We start from the raw sequence: 24,877 nt of genomic DNA on the forward strand, positions 1-24,877 counted from the left end.
AGGATGTCATTTATTAATTTATTTTTCAATATGTCGATTTATTTATTATGGATCATACCAACTGCTACAACCTCTAGACATAAGCATGCATTTTTTGGTTTTAGGTTAAGTCTTTTCCCTTCTCATTATCTCTTTGTCCGCCTTCCCTTGTCCCCTGTCCTTCTCCCTCCTCCCTATCTCTCCTCTCTCCCCCTCCCCCTCCCTCTCTCTCCTCCCTCCCCTTCCCTCTCTCTCCTCTCTCCCTTGCTCCCCCGCCCTCTCCTCTGCGCCAGCTGCTGCGGCTGCTTCCGAGAGACAGAGTCCCCCCCTCCCCCCGCCTCCCCCCTCTCCACACACACTCACGTACACAGACACACACACACCCGCGCCCGTGCAGACAAAAGGCCTGATTCGCCAGCCAAACACTGCCCACCTCTTTCCCTCCAGCCGTTCCTCCGTGCTAAAGGGGCGACCGAGCCTACTGCAGAGAGAGAGGGAGAGAGAGAGAGAGAGAGAGAGAGAGAGAGAGAGAGAGAGAGAGAGAGAGAGAGAGAGAGAGAAGGAGAGACAGAGAGAGGGAGAAAGAGAGATAGAGAGAGAGAGAGAGAGAGGAGAGACAGAGAGAGAGAGAGATAGAGAGAGAGAGAGAGAGAGAGAGCGAGAGAGAGAGAGAGAGAGAGCGAGAGAGAGAGAGAGAGAGACAGAGAGACAGAGAGACAGAGGGAAGGAGAGAGACTAGGCCCTCAGACTGGAATGGATTCTGGCTCTGATGGCCTACAGATGAAGTAGCAAGAGAGAGGGGGAGGAGGAGGAGAAGGAGGAGGAGGAAGAGAATGGGGGGGCAAGCAGAGAGAGAAAAAAAGGGCAGGCGTTGACTGAGGCCTAAACAGGAAGACTGCTCACTGAATCTTGAAGGAGTGAAGAGAGAGAGAGAGAGAGAGAGGGAGAGGGAGAGAGAGAGAGAGAGAGAGAGAGAGAGAGAGAGAGAGAGAGAGAGAGAGCGCGAGAAAGCACACCACCACCACCACCACCACCACCTCCACCACCTCCACCACCTCCACCGCGGGTATGCCATCATTTCCTGCTGGCCTGTCTGTGCATACGTGCATGTATGCATGCGAGCATATGCTGTGGCAGTGGGGGGGGGGGGGGGCAGGGGGGGGAGGTAAACACAGAGGAGCTACTGGGTTAGGTGGGGGTGCGTGCATGCTATCTGGATCCTGTGCTTGTCCGTGTGTCTTCATGAAGAGCATTGGCGTACGATAATGCAGCAGGCCATGATTTTTATTTTTTCTCATCTCTCTTCTTCTTCTCCTCTCTTCTTCTTCGTCCTCCCTCTCCTCTCTCCTTCCTCCCTCGTCTGTGTGCCACAGAGCTGGGGGCGTCGTTGCCAGGAGCGACGACGACGACATCATGGATTATTTACAGACTGCCTTGAATTAAGGACCACCGCCGGCGGCGCTGGGGGTCAGGCAGACAGACGGCTCTCTGTGCAGACCGCAGACAGACAGACAGACACATCTGGGCTGAATCGGCAGCAGAGCTTCAGAGGAGGAGGAGAAAGGCCCAGGTACAAACGGAAACCTTACCATCGCCGTCGCTTCGTCTCTGTGCTCAGACCGCGGGGGAACTTGCATTACATTGATGTGTTTTCATTTTTATTTCCACCACCCATCCGACCTTGCACTCCTTATTTTTCTGTTTTGCTGTGTGGCGTTGAATGGGTTTCCCTCCATTGTGGTCACACTAGCCAGGCCGGGTTCTGGGACAGAAGCAGAAAGGAAGCAGGCATCTGGCTCCAAGCTCTGATTGGGATTACAAATCTTCCATCTATAAAACAATGCAACCATCTTGTCTTGCCATTACCTCGGTACATCCTACAGTTTGTCAGTATAGCTTCTTACGTGAGCTCCATGCATGTTCTATCTCTCTCTCTCTCTGTCTCTCTCTGTCTCTCTCTCTCTCTGTCTCAGTCTCTCTCTCTCTCTCTCTCTCTCTCTCTCTCTCTCTCTCTGTGTGTTCCGGAGGCCGTACTGCAGCAGGCACAGCGCTATGCTGGGTGACCGGAACCAGCTGAAACCGGTTTGAGGCAGACGGAGGGGCTAACAGGAACAATGGCGTGTCTGTGCTCCACTGTGGGGAATAGAGACAGAGAGATGGAACGCTATAGGTTAACTTTAGCACGTCAAATAGAAGGCCCACGACCGCCACGACCAGCCTGCCAGCATTCTGCCTGCTGACGGCTTCGGCTTGGCTGTGGCTAGCCGATGCAGCATAGCTCTCATCCCTCATCTCTCTCTCTCTCTCTCTCCCTCTGCCTCTCTCTCCCCTGAGGGGGAGCAGCGCAGAGCATGGAGGAGGGAGGAGGGAGGAGGGGGTGGTGTGTGGAAGGGACCCAGGAGGGGCACAGAGACTGGATGGACGTGGCAGATTGCAGGGAGAAAGAGAAAGAGAGAGAGAGAAAGTGTGAATCTGCCTGGAGCCTACCGCCACATAGGATCCGTCTCGGTCTATCAGTCTGTCGCTCTCTCCCTCTCTCTCTATCTGTCTCCTTCTCTTTGTGTATCCCCATCGTCCCCCCCCCGCCCACCCATCGCCCCCCTCTGTGCGGGGTCGTATGCCACTGGTCTGGGGCTGCAGAGAGGAGGACCACCACCACAGGCACCAGACAGTGCAGCAGCAGAGCCCTGGATGTAACCTGACCCCTGGGTGGCTCCGGGCCCTGGTCTACCCGCTGGTTGGGAAGGAAAAGGAGGAAGAAAGAGGATCTCCTTGTTTTTGTTTGGTTTTTCCTTCGTCCTTTCGCCCCCCTCCTGCTCCACGCCAACACCCCCACCCACACCCCCACCCACACCCACCTCAGCCCCCCCCCACCCCCACCATCCCTAAGGCAGGGTGGGCTGGACGGAGAGGAGGGTGGATGATTTTGATTTTCTAGGGGTGTTAGTGGTGGTGGTGGTGACTGTGTTTGTCTCAGGATGGAAGGAGGAGGAAGAGGAGGAGGAGGAGGAGGAAGGAGGAGGAAAGGACGAAGGTTTTGTTAGTGTCTGGAGAGAGACGCAGGCGAGATGGTGAGGAGCGGCTGGTTTTTTCATTGCATGTCGTTGTCTCTCTCTCTCTCTCTCTCTCTCTCTCACCATTTGTGATGATCACGCCATTCTCCACTCCACTCAGCGGCCCGATGGCCTGCGAATCGCTTCTATAGCAGACGAGGTGTGAAATACTTGCATGTGTATTAAAGCTGGTGTCCAGGAAGGGATGTTTGCGTTTGTCCTCTTTGTGTGTGCATTAAAACATACGTCATGGGTGTTGGTGGTGGTGGTGGTGTCATGGCTGCTGTCCCTGTGTTCCCTGCATCCAGAGCGGCCCTCCTTCTGCTGCAGCTCTCAAAGCTCAGCCGCCATCTTTTTTTTCTCCCCTCTTCATGTTCCTCTCTCTCTCTCTCTCTCTCTCTCCCTCGTCCCTGCTCTCCCTTTGTTCATCAGCTGCTGCCGTCACCGTGGCTACACCACGACCCCTCTGTGTCAGCAGTACAGATTTAAGTCGTATATTTTTATATACATCCACAAGAAGGCGAAAAGGAAAGCGTCCTTTTTACCGCGTACATACAGGAGCACACACACACACACATGCTGCTGCTGCTGCTGCTGCTGTGACTGCACGTACGCAGACTGTGGCGCCCCGGGCTGTGGCGCCCTCCCCCTCTCTCCCCCCTCCCCCTCTCTCCCCCCTCCCCCACACACAGACACACACTCCGCTCACATGACACACAGCCACATCTCTTATCAGTCCCATCACGCTCTGCAGTCCTGTCGCATTGAAGCCCTCGACGGAATAATGGTATAGGCCTACATGGTTCATTATTATCCTCTATCTCTGTGCTCGTCTTCATACACAACAGGAGATGGGATGATGTCATTATTGCATGAGCATCATTATCACCATAATCATTTTTATCTTTTTAAGGGTTTTTGGATTTGTTTACCCTAATAATGTGTATTTGTAATGGACGCAACAGAATATGCAAGATGTAGTTAGTTCTACTATGCTATTATCTTTAAGTAGTTGCCTTATTCAAGCTTCTGCTATTGATTATAAATCCATCTTAAAACTACATTTGTGGTGGTGCAAATCTAGTACATTTTAGTGCAGTCTGGATTATCATGATGGAAACAGCCTTGGTTCTGTGCCCCTCAGAGAATACTCAATGCAGCTGATGGTTGTTGTCAGAGACCAAGCTATACAGGACTAGAGGACTTACTCATTTCGATAATTAGGTTCCAGTTTAACAGCAATTTAAGGCTTTCAACTATTTAAAGAGGCACGGAACAGTTTATGAGGCTACTTAAACTAAACTATTTCGAACCTACTCAAATCTACAATCTTAGAAAAACAGTCCCTACTCTTAAAACTAAAAACTAAAATTAGTATATGACTTATGTATAGTAAAACATCTGTATCCTGTGTATCATACAGAAACCCTCATCGGCCCTTGAGCAGGGAACCATGGGAGACATGAAGACTCCGGACTTCGACGACCTGCTGGCGGCCTTCGACATCCCCGACATGGTGGACCCCAAGGCTGCGATTGAGTCCGGCCAGAACGACGACCACGAAGGACCCCTCAAGCAGGCCAACGGGGGGAGGGGGGCGGCGATCGGTGAGGACGGGCCCCTGTCGGCACACGACGTTGGCGTTAGCGTCATCGTGAAGAACGTCAGGAGCGCGGACGCCAGAGAGCAAGACGGATCCCTGCAGAAGAGTGTCAGGAAGAGCCATAACCCCCGGCATAACCACGATCCCCATGGTAACGGAGTTCATAATGGTTTACAGGCAACTGCATCCGCTATCAAACTCGACTCCAAGAACGGATGGCGAGTTCCCATGGAGGAAAGTCCATCAGCCAATGCTACCACCCTGACGTTTCATCAGTTCAGCCCCATATCCAGTGCTGAAGAGTTTGATGACGATGATAGGATTGAGGTAGACGAACCCACAGTGATGAACTGCAGTCAGCCATTATTTAGACCCACTCCCAACACCTTCACTGTCCATCCTTCCTGTCCCAAGAAAGAAGAGCAGAATCGTCGGTTGCCTACGTTGGTGGACTTTGACTCCAAGCTCAGAGCAACTAGAAATCTAGGTCGAACTAAAGCTGAGGCGAATAACAAGTATGGTGCTTTAAATAACGCCAAACCCACGGACACGTCCAAGGCAAAGCCCGAAGTGCAAGCCAAACAGGAAGGCATCAACCCCCAGGCACAGGAAGGTAAAGAGGCTGTTGAACTGTCAGGAAGCAGTTCAGATCCTGATCTAAGTGTTTCCCAGGCCAAAGCAAAGACCTCTGCCAAGCTTTCTTCTTGTATAGCCGCCATAGCAGCCCTCAGTGCAAAGAAAACCTGTAGCAGGCCCCCGAGAGTCTCCGATCGCCCTACAATCCAGAAGGAATCACTCGCTGTCAGTCCCCACGGCGAATCACCGAAGGTAGCCAAGGAGAGCCCAGGCCCTCCAGAGAGGCAATCCAAACAGGAGTCAGCTCTTGAAGTTGCCAAACGACTGTTGTCAAGAGAACCAGACAGCCCATGTAGTGTCACTAGTGAATGTAGCAGTAAAGAATCCCCTGCCTCGCCTACAGGCACCACCCCGGTTATCCCCAAAGTCCGGATCAAGACCATCAAGACCTCGTCGGGCCAGATTAAACGCACCGTCACCAGAGTCCTTCCTGAGTTTGAAGCCGAAGGCAAGAGTGGGGAGAATTCCAACAACTTGTCTGCAATGGTTTCCTCTGCGCTTTCCCCCACCACATCCAACACAGTCTCTCACTCCCCGAGAAAAGACTCGCTTCCCAACACAGTGCTAGCAGGCTGTCGCTCGTTGGAAGTAACAAGGCACATGACCATCAAGCCAGTGGCGACTGCCTTTCTCCCAGTCTCAGCAGTCAACAAGGCAGGTTCACAAGTCATCAATCTTAAGCTAGCGAACAACACCACGGTCAAAGCAACGGTAATCCCTGCGTCCTCTGTGCAAAGTGCCAGCAGTGCTATCCGTAGAGCTGCCAACGCCACCCAACAACAGACTGTCATGGTGCCGAACTCCAGTCTGGCCAATGCCAAACTCTTGCCAAAGACTGTTCATCTGACCAACCTTAACCTTCTCCCAAAAGCTGCATCCAACACCACCTGTGAGATCCAACAGGCTGCACCAGGCAAGAAAATAAAACAACAGCAAGTCAAACCACAAACCGCCAAGGCTGGCCAGCTCCCGAAAAAAGTGTCCAGGGTCCAGGTGTTTTCCAGCACTCAAAGTACCGTGGTGGAGGCTTTTAACAAGGTCCTGAGTAGCATCAATCCCGTGCCTGTATATGTGCCCAACCTGTCTCCGCCTACCTCAGCCTGTATCTCCCTCCCTTCCCGTGGCTACAAGTGCCTTGAATGCGGGGACTCCTTCGCGCTGGACAAAAGCCTAAGCCAACACTTTGAGCGGCGCAGCGTACGCATAGAGGTCACCTGCAACCACTGCGCCAAGAGCCTGGTGTTCTACAACAAATGCAGCCTGTTGTCCCACGCCAGGGGGCATAAGGACAAAGGGGCGGTCATGCAGTGTTCCCACCTTATTCTGAAACCCATTCCCACCAACCAGATGATACACACGTCACCCCCCACCGGCCCATGCGGTGCTGCTTCGGCCCCTGTTTCAACCGCGCCGGCCGTGAACCTCGCAACGACTGCGTCCCAAGCAAAGGCGACTGGCGGGGGGGGGCAGATGTCGGTCATCACAGCCCCGAGTGGTTCTCCCCTAGTGGCGGCCATGCCTCTGGAGGATGACGGGACCAAGCAGTGTAGACAGAGTCTCAAGTGCCTGGAGTGCAACGAGATGTTCCTGGATGAGAGCTCCCTAGTGATCCACTATCAGCATGCAGTGGAGATCAACGCACAGGTATGTGTCTACGTGTGTGTGTGTGTGTGTGTGTGTGTGTGTGTGTGTGTGTGTGTGTGTGTGTGTGTGTGTGTGTGTGCATGCGTGCATGCGTGCGTGCGTGCGTGCGTGTGTATGGGTGTGCGTGTGTGCATGCGTGCGTGCGTTTGTGTGCATTTTGCCAGTAGAATGATAAAGAGTAAAAACGATTACAGAAGGTTGAATAATTAAATATAGCATTCACTATTCAGTTTGTATACTTGAAATCAGACCAGAAAAGTTGGTGCTTTATTGAACCTTAATATGACACTTGTGGTAAATGATGAGAGGTCCAGGTATAACCCAACATTTCATGTAGCTTTTCTTCTTTCACATGACTACAGAAAACCTGCAGTGTCTGCCAAATGCTGCTCCCCAACCAGTGCAGCTTTGTTTCCCATCAACGGATCCACCAGCACAAGTCTCCCTTCATCTGCCCTGAGTGTGGAACCAGCTGCCGGTCGGTCCACTTCCAGTCTCACGTTACCAAGAACTGCCTGCATTACACCCGCAGGGTCGGCTACCGGTCAGTACTAGTTTTGACATGATACATCTTAACAAGAAATACTACATTACATGATTCCATTGGGGTTTGGACTCTTAACTTTGGAGTGTTGCCATGGGAAGTTGCCCTTGGAAACTGTTTGGAAAAGAGGCAGGCACCTTTACAAAAATACTGGGCAGGTGTTTGGTCAAACCGTCTCTATCGCCACTGTGACAGATAGCGTAGATCACATAGTCCCTCATAGAAAGCTGATTAGACGGGAGCACTTTGTTCTGCCACAAGCACCTAACTTGGAGCCTGGCAAGATGGGTTAGGGCTGGGGTAAGGGTTAGCTTCTAGCTTCTAGCTTGCTTTAGAGTCTAGCTTGTTCAGGATTTCTTGGATCCAGCTGACTCAGTTGGAGTTTACCCAATACACCAAAATCTGCTGATGTAGCCTGTTTTTGCAGCTTATCTCAACACCTACATATCTACAACAGTTGGCTTTGTAGTGGCAACATTAGCTTTAAAGGACTGGGCGTTGAAGTAAGTGGCTTAGAAATATCCAGATTCGACTTCAAGAATAGTATAGACCTTCCCTGATCAACATCCACTTTTAATCTCCTTCAATGCATTATAATCTTTTGAAGGATTTCAACATTGATCCGTTGACCCAGTTCTACAACAAACCAACCCTCTTAAACTCACCCTACATTCTTTCCTCATCACTCTCCCCTCTTTTTTTCTCTTGTTATCTGTAGGTGCGTCCACTGCAGTGTGATCTTTGGAGATGCAGCGTCCCTCAAGTCCCACATCCAGAACACCCACTGCGAGGTGTTCTATAAATGTCCCATGTGCCCCATGGCATTCAAATCTGCACAAGCCATTCACTCACATGGATACACCCAGCACCCAGGAGCCAAGCTGGCAGAACCCAAGTACGTTTAAACAACTGTAGTGAGAGAGAGAGAGAGAGAGAGAGAGAGAGAGAGAGAGAGAGAGAGAGAGAGAGAGAGAGAGAGAGAGAGAGACAGACAGACAGACAGACAGACAGACAGACAGACAGACAGACAGACAGACAGACAGACAGACAGACAGACAGACAGGGAGGGAGGGAGTATGGGGCATCTAAACATACTCCATCTGTTGTATATCCCCACTATAACTAGGTGGGGAAGCCCAGAGTTAAAGAGACAAAGGGGGATGTAAAGAACTAAATACAGGCACAATAGCTTAATAGCCAAAAGAAACACTCTATGCATGGTCGGCATATGTCCTTTTCCTTCTTGTTTTTACCAGTCCCAAGTTCTTAGTCATCCTTGTGAGGATGACTTTGTATTTGTATGTATACTTGAATGTGGGATTATCGTATTGTATCGTCCAGGCCCCTCTTCCGTGCATTCCTGAGATGCCTACTTGCAACTCAGGAATGCCTGGAAGAGGAGCCTGGGCGATTCCCCTGTCCCAAACGGTGTAGGCTTAACCTCATCAGGTCGTAAAGATGTCTTGAGTGTGTCTTGTGTTTTTATTAACAGCGTTAGGCTCCGTTGGTCAGCGTAATGAACAAAGTAAATCTTGGGGATGACATGATGTGTGGGTGAGGGTTTGCTGGTGAGCGGTAGGTGGCATAAATCACTGTTCAGGGCCCGAACCAGGCGATGACCCTGGAGCAAAGTGTGTAATTAAAAACAGTGCAGCCTGGTTGGTCGACGCAGTAACAGTGTCAAAAGGGCTTCACAGGCCCAGGATGTAACAAGACACCGGCTAACCTGAAGCCCTCGAAAGGGAAAGAGAAAGTTTCCAACTCTAAAAGGGAAGGAACATTGAGGAGGCTCAGTTTGGTTAACAGTAGTTTTACAGCAAAAAGTTTCATTGATGTTTAGTTTCACGTATCTGATACGGGCCGCTTGTTCACAAAACTCATACATTAACACAGGTTTGGATAAACAGGCGTGTTACTCAATACCCTCGTCTGATTCGTTTTGTTTGAACCATGAAACAGGATTAACCCCTTCATGGAAACTCGTTAGAATAAGGCACGGCAGCTTACTTGAGTTTGCGTTTCCCCCTGTCCAATGCCAGGTCTACGCTAATCGATTCAGGGCCATCAGCAGCAGATGCTCTTCCTGTCTGATTCCTTGCTGTTAAAATATAGAGTTAAAATGTATTGATGCAGATAACGACATTGAAATGACCACTGTGAAACGACATACACAACAGATCACCTCCTTATTTTAGGAATAGGATGATATTTTCACAGGTGTAGTAACTTTCTTCATTCCTCTTTATTTAGTTCAGTTCAGAACTTAACTGTCCCTCTGACTTAAAGTAGAGAAAACAAATACAGACAAACCACAAAGTGGACGGGGGTCATTAATCACAACAACCAAAGAAAAGAAGACATCCATTTGTCAAAAGTTAGCCAATATTTTCACCTGCCTCTGTGTGTTAATGGCAGACTATTGTGGATTACCTATTTACTTATTAAGTAGATACTAAAACACATTAATATTGTTTTACTCTACATGCTAACAGATTGTGTTGTGTGGTTACTTCCCCAGGTTGATTTATAAATGTTCCATGTGTGACACGGTGTTCACGCTGCAGTCCCTGCTCAACTCACACTTCGATCAGCACGTCGGCAGCCACAAGGTGTCTGTGTTCAAGTGTCCCGACTGCTCCTCGCTGTACGCCCAGAAGCAACTCCTGCTGGACCACATCAAGGTACACCTCGTAGACTCTCACATTCCCTTTTCCTACTCATCGACAATAATGTAGATCAATGATGTATGCATATATTACTTTATATTATACATCACTTTCATCACTTTAATATACACAGCATGTAGAGTTTTTGGGGGTATTTCTGGGGGATTGTAATTAGTTGGGATTTGTTTGGAAGAATTCCATTCGTTTGGAATCAGTATCAGGGCTCTAACAGTGTTCCTATGGATTCTTCCAAGATCACACATGGGACCCTAAAGACCATCGAGGGTCCTCCCAACCTGGGCATCAACCTGCCCCTGAGCACCAAGCCCACCCATTCCAACAGCAACAACAACAACAACAGCAGCAACAAAGATGGCGGCCATGCCAACCTGCCAGACAAGAAGACCGGGCCCTTGTCCCTGAAGACGACCAACAGCCACTGTAACTCAGGGGACCATCGGGGCCCCCAGGTGTACACGTGTGGGGACTGCGACAGTGTCTTTACCACCAGGGAGGGGTTTGTGTCCCATGTGAGGCGAGACCACGGCAAGGTGATTGATCAGGTCACTGTTTATTAAAAACCTGCTGTTTTTTAACTATCCTCTGTGACATCACAATGTGGGCGGGCCCAGACCCGGATCGAAGTGCATCATTGGTGGACTGTATAAACCGGTCGACCCACCACTTGTGATGTCACAAAGGGATCCGCTTTGAAAGGGCGTTGCATTGACTCACGCACATGATCGAAAAAACATGTGTTTTTTTCATTACAGATCCTTAAGAAGCATCCGTGTCGGCAGTGTGACAAGTCCTTTAGTTCCTCACACAGCCTGTGTCGACACAACCGACTGAAACACAAGGGTCTCCGGAAAATCTACACCTGTCCGTGAGTACTTTGTTTTCGGTCATTTATTGGCGGCATTTAAACAAAGCGACTTTGCGGTTATTTCATCTCCATGCAATTTGCAGGCATTGCCCTCCTCTGGGTCAGCCGTTCACCAAGAGAGTGCTGCTGGATCAACACATCCAACTGATGCACGACGTCAAGGAACCAGAGTCCAAGAGCCAGGAACCTGCTGGTGTGGAATCCCAACCCAACACGGTAAACCTAAACTCACCACAGAGCCCTCTATGAGATGGGGGCAAGCCCACATCTGCTGCCACAGAGGAGCACAGAGAAGCAAGGTTAAAAACTAAAAGCGAGAACCCAACGAAAATGTCTTCGGTTTTAATGTGAGAGAAAATGAGAAGCACCACTGCAGCATTGTTTTCTGAATTCAACCCTCATATAATCTGAAAAAAATGAAAAATATGTAATAGTAAATGGAATTCACCCTCCACTACCCCCTACATCACTTGAGTACGTGAGTGGTACCACTAGAAGGTGCAGCCTTCTAGTGGTACCACTAGCGGCAACCTTCTAGTGGTACTTGATCAGGATTCAGTATTTCTTCATCAATTCCTCACCTCAATGTGCCTCAAACACGTCCTCCATAAGCCCTTGATGTCTTCCACAGGCCGCCGGCTCCAAAAGGAAACCAGAGGAGGAAGAAGAGGGGGGCGGCGAGGGGTCTCCCGGCCTGCACCCCAGGGGCCCCAACGGTCCACAGCCGCCGCCGGTGAAGAAGCCCAAGGTCCAGCTCCCCAAGGCGCTCAAGTGCGCCGTCTGCGGCTTCTGCGGCACGGCCGACCCGGCGGCCTTCCGCCTGCACATCCCGCAGCACAAGACGGACGGCTCGTCGCACCAGTGCCAGGAATGCGGCCTCTGCTACACTTCCCACCGCTCGCTAGCGCGCCACCTCTTCATCGTCCACCGGCTGAAGGACCACCACAACCTGGCCCGGCGCGGACGCACGGACGCCGCCTCCGCCGCGGACGAGGAGGACGGCGAAGGCGACGGTCCGAGCGGGAGGGAGAACCAATCAGACGTCAGGGACGAGAACGACCACGGGCTGCCGGGCACGAGGTGCAAGGTGTGCCGGAAGGTGTTTGACACGGAGGGTCACCTGAACAGCCACATGAGGACTCACGGGATGGCGTTCATCAAGGCCAAGAGGCTGAGCGCTGCCGAGAAGTGAAGGGGCGGGGTCAGAGCGCTGGAGGTGGCGAGGAGGACTCGAGGTAGAGGGACAATGACCGTGATGGCGTGATGAAGGTCTTTATATTTGACTTCACGTTTTGCACAAACGTATATATATGTATGTATATGTATGTATATATAAAGAACTGAATGGATCTATGCGCTAAATGTATGTGTACAGAAGACAGGCAGATGCAATGTGTTGTAGGAAGATATTTCAGTGTCACTTTACGTGTGGTCTGCAATTGAGTTGAACAATTGAAATAACTTTTTGTACACGAGAGGTTTTAGTCTTTGAATAGATCTTTTTTTATAGAGAGAGAAAATAGTGTTTTATTTTGAAGCAGTTCCGTTCTGGACGTGCCACTAGAACGGGTGTCATATCATGTAGAGGTTGTTTTGGTGGAACCGTGTGCTGCAGTGCTTGGAATTGCAAATGCTCTTAAAGTCCAATGAATGTTTAATAACACTGCGACACCCCGTCCCCCCCACACACACACACACACACACACACACACACACACACACACACACACACACACACACACACACACACACACACACACACACACACACACACACACACACACACACACACACACACACACACACACAAACACACACACACACACACAAACAAACACACACCCTGAATCTCTACCTGGAAAATGAAGGCAGTAGGATTACCATCTGACTTAGTTTGTCTATAAATAGATTTATTTTTCCATTCGATTTTCATTAAGTAAACATCCAACTGAGATACTTCATTTAAATGTTCTATTTTCTAAAGCAACACCATGGAGCAATTTAGTAGAGTCCGTTTTTAAATTGCTCTCAAGTAAAACAAAGTAATATAATAAGTGAATGAAGTTTCTCATTCCCCTATTCTACTCTTTGGACAACTGGTCCAAAAGCCGTACTGAATATCTTAATATAATGTAATCAGAGCAACAGATTTTATCCATGGTTTCATTTGAGAGTATTTTCCACAACGTACTTCCTGGATTTTTAAGGAATTGTGTGGCAGCTCTTTTTATATGAACCTGTCAACCTTTAAGGATATTATCTGGATGCTACAATCGCGTTTCGGCCTTTGGACGGCAACATTTTTAAACAACACACTTCTTAACAGCATGCTTCATGGAGTATCAAGCTATATCAGACACAATATCATCATCCTTAGCTCGGTGTTTTAACTTTGTACAAACTGTGATGTGTTTTCTACTTGTTTAGAGAACATAATATTTTCAGGTAATAAAAAAGGAATGTGTGAGCAGAAAACTTGACTTTGTAGCTGAAGTAGAATTATATCCACACTATAAAAGTACATGGCTATACTATATCAGTACTATCGAAACTGTGTAACTCAAGTAGCATACAGGAACGCTCAAAGAGTTTGAAGGACACACAAGACGAAATAAAACCTATTTTCTCATTTGTTTGTTAATATGACATTATTTTGCACGTCGTTTATTCTCCACACTGTTGCTAAAACCATAGCAGTGGTGCAATTTGAAACTGTGTGAAAAGAGGTCTGGGAATAGACCCTTTTCACAAAGGGGTCCTCGTAGGACCAATACAAGTGTCACTCATTACATTATGGGTGTGTTGCTGTCATGTCCCAGGGCAGAGGGTGGTACAGTGAACAAGGGGAGGTAACATCGCCCGTCTGCCCTGGCACATAAAAGTAACAGACCCATAATGACTTCTATGAGCTACACCCTGTTCTGCACAATCCTCATACTTGTGCAGCTGTTAATGTCCATTAATTAAACCAAAAACCTGGCAAACCAAGACTGGATGTGCACTTCACACGAAGACATTGTCTCCTTGCATAGAAGTGATAGCTGTGTGATAGCTTGGCTATCATGCTAAGTGCAAACTATGAATCTTTCTTTGGAGATCTTTTGGAGTTAAAGACTCTATAAAAGATGATGTATACATAAAACTCAACACATTTTTGATTATTTTTTTATTAAAATGAGCAGTATAACGCAAGGACCACCCTGTAAGGCATCCTGGGCCAATGACGAACTTGCGGACAACAAAGACACTGAAATATAAAAGGTATATAAATTACAAAAATATAAACCGATTTAAAAAACACACTGCTGGAGGTTATAATGATGCTAGCAGACTACATGAATCATTCACACTGTGAATATTCACACCAATAGTAACACAACCAGGACAGGCAGGGCTTCTGATTGTTCCGGCATCGGCTGAAGCCAGCCTCCACGAAACCAAACCCGCCACTAAATCCGTCACCTCAGGTGGAAAGGCAGGTGTGCGAATCCACAAATTAGGCAAGGCCTTTATTTTTAGATGCCACCATGAAACAGGCATTTCACTGCCTCCGCCTTGTTTAAAACATGACGCATGCGTCGGCTCTGTCATTTAAAAGATCCCACTCCCAACTCGGGAAGGTGCAGTCGTGCGATGTCTCGGGTGTGGCTGGCCCTCTTGCTGTGGGCAGCAGGTGGAGCGGAAGGGGCCCCGGACGGAGCCCGGGCCCTCAACGTATCCGACAGGTGTCTGTCCGACGTGCAGGTCTTCCTCAGGGACATCAGCCTGGGCCCGGCCCAGCACTATGCTGCTCTCAGTAAGTCATGGCTCTATGCTCTTTCTTCCTCACGTGAAAGTGGACGCTTTTTCAAGGATTTTCTGAAATTAAATCAGATGTTTAGTAGGCGTTCTAAATCGTGCGATGCATCACACGTGCCTGAAAAGTTTGATTTGATATCTCTGCATGCCATCGTTGGATATCTTAGCCATATTGGGGTTTATTTCACAGCTTTGTTGAATGCTAGATTCTGATTGTTCAATTACAGCATTTGAGGCTCTGTTATTTCTGGGTAGCAGACTGCTGCTGCTAGTAACTCGGACACATGGACACTGTTCTGATCATAGATCAATCCACAGAAAGAACTTCTGCGAGTGGGTCCTTACTGCAAAATGACCCCCAGCATAGTCGCTGCTCATGAGCCCTTACTCATTAGCCCCTAATGATTTGCCCCTTTTTAAGTTATGCATTAAATCAGCGCATATTGTTCCGTTTTTTGTTAGTTTAATGTTTTCTATTTATCACAGTGTATGTTTCTTTGTGTGTGTGTGTGTGTGTGTGTGTGTGTGTGTGTGTGTGTGTGTGTGTGTGTGTGTGTGGTGTGAGTGTTTGTGTGTGCGTTTCTGTGTGTGTACATCCGTGCCTGCATGTGTCCGCCATGCGTGTGTGTGTGTGTGCATGCATGTGTGTGTGTGTGTGTTTATGTACATGTACGTATGCGTGTGTGTGTGTGTGTGTGTGTGTGTGTGTGTGTGTGTGTGTGTGTGTGTGTGTGTACTGCTCTCCTTTCAGTGTACGATGCGTTTGGGAAGATGGGCAGCGACGTGGCTGGGGGAAACGTCAACATGCCAGGGTCTCTGCAAGAGTGTCTCTCAGTCAGGGGCCCGGCCTTCTCAGGACAATACTGCCAGGTTTTCCTCAAGCAGGTGAACACTCAGGATCTCACTGTTTATTCAGTATTTATTAAGTAGTATGCAGGTGGTGTAACTCAAAGTGCGCTCAATGAAATTTGAACACCATAACCTGTAATGCTGTGACAAAATGCTGTAGCTTCTAGGAGGAGGTAAACCTTATAAGTCAGCTAAAAGCTCCTTGCTAATGAGTTTCAAAGACACTTTTCGTAATGATAGCAACTGACATTAATCATTTCATCTCGGCCATCGTTTATCATATTATTATCTATTGTAGGATAACATCCAGTATTTTGTGGGGATCTGTGTCCCTGATTCCTGTGAGGAGGACGAGGTGGAGACTCTTGTGATATGCGGTCAGTTTCACTTTCTGTTTGATTCCTCTTATAACATCTGTGTCGCCCCGAGGCTGACTTTAAACTGGCTACGATTTGACCATTCATCCCATCGAGTTTCTCAATTTGCATATTTCAATCCCAGAACACTCAAAAAATTTGAAGGAAACCAATGAGACTGCAGACAAAACTACAGCGATGTCACACTTCAAAACCGCTAATGACACGCCGTGTGTGACAGTTTTTACAGTCTATCGTACGCCATCGAAAGAGAAACACGGGTGTCGCTCATAACACCTAGAGTCTGCTGCCTACAAACCCTGGGCGTCAGACAAATGTAAAAATCGACAAACTTTCTTTTGCACTGTTTAACTTATAAATAAGAAGATTTATAATAAAAAATGTGTATTTCCATATCTATATAATAGATGGATGTAATAAAGGTAAAAAAAAATCGACATGTAAAATACACAAATATAAAAAAAAAGAAGAAAAAATAACAAATATTGTAATAATGTTCAGAATTTTCCTCCTCCCAGAGGCGTTCCAGGTGGGAGAGTCCTCCCTCATCCCGGCCCTGCCCTCCATCCTGGTCTCCCAGTCCGCCCAGGGCATCTTCATGACCCAGTGTGTCTCCGACACAGCCAGCCCTGACCTCTCGGCTGTCACCTGCCTGTACGCAGTCCGTGGTTCATCTCACCCAGCATTATGTCCTACGATTATGTTCAGTATTTTGAAAAAGGGTTTAATCCAAAGAGATTTAAAACAATCAAGTAAATAATCAATTGATCCAAACAGAAAGAAAACATGACCTTGTTTAAAAAAAAACAGCTGTAGGAAACAGGACACAAAGTGAATAGAATTGTATTGTATTTTTTCTAGCGCATTGTATACCATTGAGCAATTCAAACCAAACCCTTCCTCACAGGGGTAGCACATCTCAAAGTGATGTAACGGTAGCATTTCTTTCCCCCCCTTCAGGTTTGTCTGTGTCGCTATGATCGCAGTTCCTCTCGTGGCCACACTGCTGACTGCCCTCATCAGGTGGCAGCACCACAAAGTAGTGAACCCTGGGGTGCCTCGGGGGTCTTCTACCCTTACCGCTACCTCTAACCTGTATGGGACCCTGTCGCCAAACGGCACCCCTAGTGGCAGGAATGATACGAAAAACAATGTCCACACTGTGCAGCAGCTGGGCGAGATGGGCCGCAGCAGATCAGAGGAGGAGGATACGGGTAAGTGTGTGTGTGTGTGTGTGTGTGTGTGTGTGTGTGTGTGTGTGTGTGTGCGCACGCACGTGTGTGGTGTGTGTGTATATATGTTTGTGTGTTTGCTACCACATCACACATCCCTTGAAGTGAGTTGAGTCAGAAAAAAATAACACTTTATTGTGCCTAATTACTTGATTACTTTGATCAATTTAAATACCACAGCATCCATCCATTTTAATATTTTGAATCTATTCTTATATTCTTATGAAAATATTCATATTGTACACAGAAATATTTGTGTACAACTGATAGATAAAATCTGAAGATCTGCAGCTACTGACATGGAAAACATATTGTGATTGACATCCCCACGACCCTCGCACTGAGGCCCAGTTCTGGCTCGCGGGCCACCGATTGAGAACCCTTGTAGTATCCTCACCGGCCCGTGTTGTCTCCTCCCCTCCAGGCTGCGTGCACTGGTGCCTCCAGGCGTTCTCCCTGCAGAACACCACCCAGGGTGTGCTCAGCACCACCTCTTCCTCCTCCACCTCCGCAGACCCAGTGGGGAGCTTCGCCTCGGTCAACGGCATCCGTATCCTCAGCCTCCTCTGGATCATCTGCGGCCACACCACCCAGCTCAGCGCCTGGAACAACCTGGGTGAGGTACCCCTGGCTCCCTGGTGGTCTAGCCGGTCAGTCTCTCAGGGGTCGAGTCGAGTCCGTCAGAGTCCGTTGTGGGTTTTGATCCCTTAAGAGTCTCAAAGGGCTTCAAACTCCTAACCCTAAGCCCTCTGAGGTGAAAGGTATGCATATGTTTTTAACATCCTTAAAAAGGGAAAAGCCTTTCAGAGTCTTAGGTAAAAGAGAGGTAAAAAAAAGAACACCTAAGCCAGTGCAGACTGGCATAAGTATTATCAAAATATTAAAGCCACAACTGAGCCATGATTTAAAAGGGCTTCACTGTGGATGCATTGCTCAGATTCTCTGGATCCAAACAGAGGAAACCTTGAGAAGGAACACAGAACTGCTCTATCCAAAGATGGCTAGGCGAGCAACGGGTAGCAACTGGGAAAGCATCGAATGGTGAGGACGTTCTTGAATGGTCGCGTCTTATCTGTTCTAGATAATGAAAAGGAATGGAAGAAGACAGTAGAAAGCAGCCCCCTGTACGTGTTTGCCTTCAGCGGGCCGGTCTACCTGGGCGTGGACACCTTCCTCCTTCTGGGGTAAGATTGGGAACCCTGCTGCCCAATGTTAACCCTACTCTATTGTGATTGTTATCCAGTGACATGTGGGTACTGTCTGTGTTGCAGTGGTCTACTCAGCGCGAGGTCTCTGCTGGGATCCATCCAGAGGGCTGAGGACAAACTAAGCCAGGGTCTGGTGGCCCACTTCATCTTCAAGAGGTTCAAAAGGTGCCAATGGATCCATCAACTCAATGTGACACTGACCATCAGTGTATCTGTATCACTTTAACTGTGTGTCCATGTATCTGGCTATTTAGCTACCTGGGCGGAGACGCTACGCTAAGTAGCCTGCCGTCTGGCTGTCTGCTGTGTGTATAGACTCACCCCCTGTTTCCCTAGGGTGCAACCCCTGCATCTCTTCATCGTGTGTCTGTCCATCGGCTTCTACTCCGTGGTCCAGAGAGGGGCCTTCTGGTTCATAGCCGAGGACCAGGTCATCAACTGTAAGAAGTACTGGTGGTCCAACTTACTGCTGGTCAACAACCTGTTCACCATCACGGACATCGTGAGTTCAAACTCACACTTCCGACACAATTTCGGATTTGGACCCGAGAGTCAGATGAAAGTGACATGACGTGATTATCCCATCTCCTTCGTCATCATCTTCATCGTCTACAATCTTGTTGTAATGTGGTGTGTGTGTTGTAATGTGTGTGTGTGTGTGTGTGTTTAACTGTGTGATTGTATGTGTGTGTGTGTGTGTGTATGTATGTGTGTGTGTGTGTATGTGTGTTGATGACTGTGTGATTTTATCTGTATGTGATGCTGAAGATCACCTGTGACTCTACGTGTGTGTGTGTGTGTGTGTGTGTGTGTGTGTGTGTGCGTGTGTGTGAGTGTGTGTGTGTGTGATTGCGTGTGTGTGTGTGTGTGTGTGTGTGTGTGTGTGTGTGTGTGTCTGTGTGTGTGTGTGTGTGTGTGTGTGTGTGTGTGTGTGTGTGTGTGTGTGTGTGTGTGTGTGTGTGTGCATGAATAGTCTTTTGTAGTCTGTGCATTAGTGTAAAACAGTTCCTTTTTAAATAAATATCTATGTATCTGTTCTATGTTAGCACGTTGCACAAAACCACCATCCTGAGTGACGACCGTGTCAGACTGACGTGTGACTGGGCGACCTGTGTGTCTGTACCCTGTCTCACTGCAGTGTGCCCCCTGGACCTGGTATCTGTCCCTGGACTTCCAGTTCTATGTCACCACTCCTCTGCTCATTTACCTCTACAGACTGTAAGTTATTACTACACATTACATTATTATAATCATAGTATTATACCGCTCCTCTGCTCATTCATCTCTACAGACGAAAAGTTATTACTGCACATTCAATTACTATAATATAAGACCACTCCTCTGCTCACTTACCTCTACAGACTGTAATTTGTTACACATTGAATCATTATAGTATTACACAAGTCCTCTGCTCATTTACCTCTACAGACTGTAGGACAACAGTTATTACTACACATTGCATTATTAATATCATAGTATGACACCATGACAAATTTTGTAACAAACAGCCAAACCCTATAAACCCTATTTATTTGTGACCCAGGAACAGGATAGAATCGTTCTAATGTATCGATTGATCAGAATACACACTCATTGTATTGGCTGTTGGACTGACATAAGATAGTGGTTTATTAACACTTACCATTGATATTGGCCGCCTGTGTTCCTCCTTTCCAAACTTGTCCTCTGATATTGATTAGCACCGTATCGATTGTTCCCAAGCTCCCTTGTTGTAAGTCTACTGAAAGCGTACAACCAGTAAACAGTGCGGTTGCGGGTGTGTGTGTGAACCCCAGTAACAGGTACGCGCTGCTGGTGGTCTCGGCCCTCCTGCTGCTGCTGTCAGGCCTGGCCAGTGCCGTCGTCACCGCCCTGCTGCGGCTGCCAGTCCACCAGCCCACCACCCTGTAAGGCCCCGGCATCACAAACACATGACGACATAGGTTATCAGACATATTGGTTGACATAGTTTGGAAACAAAAGAACAATAAAAACATTTAAAAAAAAAAAGGATTTACATATTAGTATTTCTTCCTTCAATCAACAATCAATATCTTTATAATTTTTATTGGCATATTCACTTTGTCGTCTTTAATCAACATAGGCTTACATATATGTATTAATTAATAGATTAGTATGGTTTTATTTAATCAAAATATATATATATAATTTTTTTTCAGAACCTATGAAAGCTACTTCCAGTATTACTACAACAAGCCGTACACAAGATACGGACCTTACCTCATAGGCATTCTGCTGGGTATATACATCACCACCAAGAGGGAGCAGCTTCTCAAGCACCAGGTACACCCATCTGTTGCTCTTCACCATGGACTGTCTTATTACTATGTTATTAAGGCGCGTGGGTTAAGGGGTATCTTGCTCGAGGACGCATATAGGCGAGACTGTGGGGATCGGGGATCGAACCGAGTACCTTTCAGCTGGGAGTTGAACATTCTAACCACGACACTATGCTGCCTCCATTTTGGTTGTTGCTGTTCCTATTATAATCATCCACAGTCCTCCTTCTCATCCGTATTTCGTTGGTCCCCTGGTTCTTCCCCTGGGTGCCCAGTGGCAGGCGGTGTTGGGCTGGGTCTCGTGTCTGGTGGGGATGGCGGCGGTGGTGGTGCTGGCCTATGTGCTGAAGGACGTCCCGGCCCACCCCTCTGTCGCCCACGCCCTGTACCAGGGGGTCCACAGGCCCCTGTGGGCTCTGAGCGTGGCCTGGATCATACTAGCCTGTGAGGAGGGCTATGGAGGTGAGTCTGTTGGGCGCTAGTCCCGCCTACCCTCTCTACCCTCTCTTAGGGTTAGGCTTGTAATGGCTAACACAGTCACAGCTGGGGGTATACTATGGATCCTTTAACATGTGCACATTGATTGCTCAATGCACAACAGGTGTGCAGCCTTACCCGGCCCCAGAGTCCAATCAGTCTGACTCAGGCCGGGTGAGGCTGCTTAGACCAGCCGTCATCCACACAATCCACCCTCTTGTTTTAGCAACGAACCTGGGACAATGTCCTCAGCCTCTGGTTGAGCGAAGCATGTAGACATTGACTTGTGAGTCTAGCTGGGAGTTGCATAGTCTAACAAATCAGACTCCAGATAAACATCTAAAGTTGTCTGCTAAAGTTGATACTACACAATATCCTGATCTGCACTACAGTATTCATTTATTGTGTATCAATGAATAAAATTGCTTCCAGTTTTGCTGCTTTGAGTACACGATATTGCTTGTTTTTATGAATGTTCAGTCAGCATCCCCCCCCCTCTCTCTCTCTCTCTCTCTCTCTCTCTCTCTCTCTCTCTCTCTCTCGCTCTCTCTCTCTCTCTCGTCGCGGTTCTCTCGCTCTCTCTTTCCCATCTCCCTCACCCTCCCCTAGGCCTGGTCCACAGCCTGCTGTCTCTGGGTGTGTGGGCTCCTCTGTCTCACATCAGCTTCTCCTGCTACCTCATCCACCCCTTCCTCATCATTCTCTACAACGGCAAGCAGGAGACCACCATGCACTTCACCAACTTCAACTTTGTAAGAGACGCCCTAACCCTACCCCAAACATCCACCTTGTGAGCCGCCCGTCTCTTGCGCTGTGCATTTAAAGGGCAGGTGGTGCTCTGATTGGCGGCTGTGGATGCATTGCCAAGGGTCTCTCTGCACCAGTGCTTGTACTCAAGGTTCAATGTGTCCTGGAGATCCTGAGTATAGTCCACCAAAAGCCATAACTCTGTGTCATCTGTTTAATGAGATTAAGTGATGCGTCGTACTTAATGAATATCTATATGTGGAATCTTCCCAACTAGTCAATAAATAAATGACAAGGAAAACCTTTTGGAAAGATGCGTCTATCTGACAGTGGCTGGCTGTTTGACGCAGAAGTTTAATTTTGCCTTGAAGAGTAATGCGTCTGAGTTTTAAAACGTGTCCCCTTGTTGCTGTGAGTAAGCGGAAGCCTTTGCGTCATGGCAACAAGGCATTCCGATTCTGATTGCTGCTAAAATGGAACGGTGAGGGAATGATGATGTAATACAAGCCCTGAATAATCCAGGTTATGGTGTAGGCCTATAGGAAGATTACATCGATGAACTATCACTATTTAGACAATTGAATTTAGTTTCACAGACACAAGTCAAGGTCACAATATAGGTAATCAGGTAGCCAGATGAAAATTATAGAAAAATATACTTTTGATAATAAATACAGAGGCATCTCTATCGAATGTGGAGCTGGATATAGAGTAATGTGGAGCCGTAGATCGTGATTTTCTTATGTTGGGGTGGAGGGAGGGGGGATAAGGTCTTGCCGGTGACCATGTTAAGGAGGGATAGAGTGTTTTTTTAATATATTTGATGTCCTTTTACCGTAATATATGTCATATGAGTGATACATGTGATTCACTCGTCTCCTGTCTGTTTTGACCCTCTAGATGTACCTGTTCCTGGGCCATGTGACCCTCACGCTGGCGGCTGGCTACGTCCTCACGGTGCTGGTGGAGAAACCATACCTCTTCCTGCGGAGAACCAGCGGATAGAGGGTAGACATCATCCCATTCATCCAGCTCCACCAAGACTGGACTCTATAGTCTGAGTTAACTCAGCTCTTGGGTTCTGTGAGGCTCTGACCCGAACACAGTTTAAAATGTTGATAGGACATCGATCGTTTGATGGAATCCCCATTGCCAACGGCATTAAATGCACATCAAATACACACTGATCACAGACCTGACCACATCGAATAGGTTAAACATAATATGTATCTAAATATGCAAGATATTTGATTGAAACATTGAATGTATATGACTGTATCATAGTAATAAAGTCACATTTAAAGGAAAGTATGTTCCTTTACTCTGTTTTGCCTTCATGAATAGTTCTATTTACAGAACAAACCACATCAAAGTGGTTTAGCCTAGTTAGATTAAGGGTCGGATAAGTGGTTTAATAGCCCTCTTGACAAATCAACTGTCAGTGTTTCACCAAGGGAAATTTTCCGTCATTAAACCGAGTTAGAATTTCAAGGTGTAAATATGATTATTATGATCTACAATCTCAGAGCGCCAGGCAGTGACCCACGTCAGAGCGATAAAGGCAGGAGGGCTATGCTAGAATGCCTTTAAAATGGCGTCCTCTGGGGGACGATTGGGTAAACAGCGGTTTTTGATCCAATCCAACCTTCTGTGGTTTGATTGTGATTTATCAAAGTAACTTCACAATACTGGGATAATGACACCTATTCTGACATCATCTGGAATCTACACTTCATGGCAATCAGTTCTGTGGTGAATAAGAACAGAGAGAGGCCACATGGCCCAAATTGTAATTAAGTTGTTATTTTATAACTATAACAAATATATAATTGCAGAATCAAGTGTAATCAAGTATAATGAAGACCAATCATTTCAAGTGTTTAGATTCCAGCCCCCAACATACAGGTTCATTACTCTGGAGAAACTGTGTAATCTTTTATACAAACAGAGGACCAATAGGACTACAGGATGTACCAATACTTGTGTGTAAAGGCATGGTATGTTCTTCCCCAGTACATACATAAGTACTTGGAATAAAGTTCCAAAGTTTTGGAATCAGGGGTCTACAAGTCTGGATCTGACAAATAACTTACTGTTGCTATTTGTTAACTATTGGGTACCTATTAGATGATGACAGGGTATGTATCTGTGTGTAGAAAAGGCTAATTTAATGAAACATTCCAACCTGATTTATCTTGTCCTGGTTCATGTGGAATATGTGTCATCAATATGTGGCCTGTTAAGCCCTTTGAGACTTTAATGGTGATTAAGGGCTATACAAATAAAATTGAATTGAATTTAATTGAATATACCTTTAATGACATCATAGTTCTTATGTCCATGTTTCTTTTCTAGAATCTGTGTGTTGGCTTGTGGTGGCCTGGGAATAAATAACATATTTTTTATTCAAATGTCTTGTTCCTGACCCAACACCAGTGGCGGTTTAACTTTACCGGAGCCTAGCCTAGTGACGTTTGTATTTTACAGTCCACTCTTTACACACTGACCAATAAGTACATAACTCTTTTTTTCAATTCATCAATTCGTTTGGTATTTTGACACACAAATTATTAAAAAGTTTTGTTCAAAATATTGTTTCTTCAAATAAAGGTTCCAAAGTATGGGCTATCAGATTGTGTTTGTATAAATATTGAAACTACCATGTCACTTAATGTTACCGGGGAGAAACTGCCAGGGCTTAAGATTACAGCCTGTATACTGAGTAATGGTGGAGGATACGGCTGAGTCAAGTTCCCACACAAACACATACCTACATTTTTGCGATCGCCAGAAGGCACAGTTTCTCCATGTAGGTTTTTTCCTGGGAGCCACTCCATTCTGCCAGAGAGAGAGCGAGAGAGAGAGAGAGAGGGGGGGG

The 24,877-nt window shown here is 47.2% G+C and overlaps 2 protein-coding genes across 3 annotated transcripts; both read left to right on the forward strand.

Moving 5' to 3' along the window:
- Positions 1-3,012: 3,012 nt before the first annotated feature.
- Positions 3,013-13,515, forward strand: znf532 (zinc finger protein 532). 2 transcript variants are annotated; one of them, XM_079755524.1, is made up of 9 exons: positions 3,013-3,050; positions 4,456-6,915; positions 7,278-7,459; positions 8,178-8,354; positions 9,978-10,140; positions 10,380-10,676; positions 10,899-11,011; positions 11,095-11,227; positions 11,643-13,515. In XM_079755524.1, exons 1-9 carry the CDS (start codon positions 3,048-3,050, stop codon positions 12,201-12,203), a joined length of 4,089 nt encoding a protein of 1,362 aa, XP_079611650.1. In that variant the 5' UTR covers positions 3,013-3,047; the 3' UTR covers positions 12,204-13,515. The 2 variants fall into 2 exon arrangements, with proteins under 2 accessions (XP_079611650.1, XP_079611651.1); XM_079755525.1 differs by lacking the exon at positions 3,013-3,050 and having other exon boundaries at positions 4,974-6,915; positions 10,380-10,688.
- Positions 13,516-14,644: 1,129 nt separating this feature from the next.
- Positions 14,645-23,004, forward strand: oacyl (O-acyltransferase like; the record flags this gene model as incomplete). The annotated part of the gene is made up of 15 exons (XM_079756168.1): positions 14,645-14,807; positions 15,561-15,694; positions 15,957-16,035; positions 16,554-16,689; positions 16,996-17,249; positions 17,692-17,883; positions 18,349-18,451; positions 18,539-18,640; positions 18,812-18,977; positions 19,614-19,693; positions 20,272-20,382; positions 20,656-20,779; positions 21,051-21,237; positions 21,862-22,004; positions 22,900-23,004. 15 exons carry the CDS (start codon positions 14,645-14,647, stop codon positions 23,002-23,004), a joined length of 2,079 nt encoding a protein of 692 aa, XP_079612294.1.
- Between the last annotated feature and the right edge of the window lie 1,873 nt (positions 23,005-24,877).

This window comes from Pollachius pollachius (genome assembly GCF_949987615.1).
Source record: "Pollachius pollachius genome assembly, chromosome: 18".
Lineage (NCBI taxonomy): Eukaryota > Metazoa > Chordata > Actinopteri > Gadiformes > Gadidae > Pollachius > Pollachius pollachius.

Excerpts from the sequence above, each read along its gene's own strand:
- znf532 (XM_079755524.1), top strand. Across the intron at positions 6,916-7,277 it reads CAGTGGAGATCAACGCACAG|AAAACCTGCAGTGTCTGCCA; the intron begins GTATGTGTCTAC and ends ACATGACTACAG. Across the intron at positions 8,355-9,977 it reads GCCAAGCTGGCAGAACCCAA|GTTGATTTATAAATGTTCCA; the intron begins GTACGTTTAAAC and ends TTACTTCCCCAG.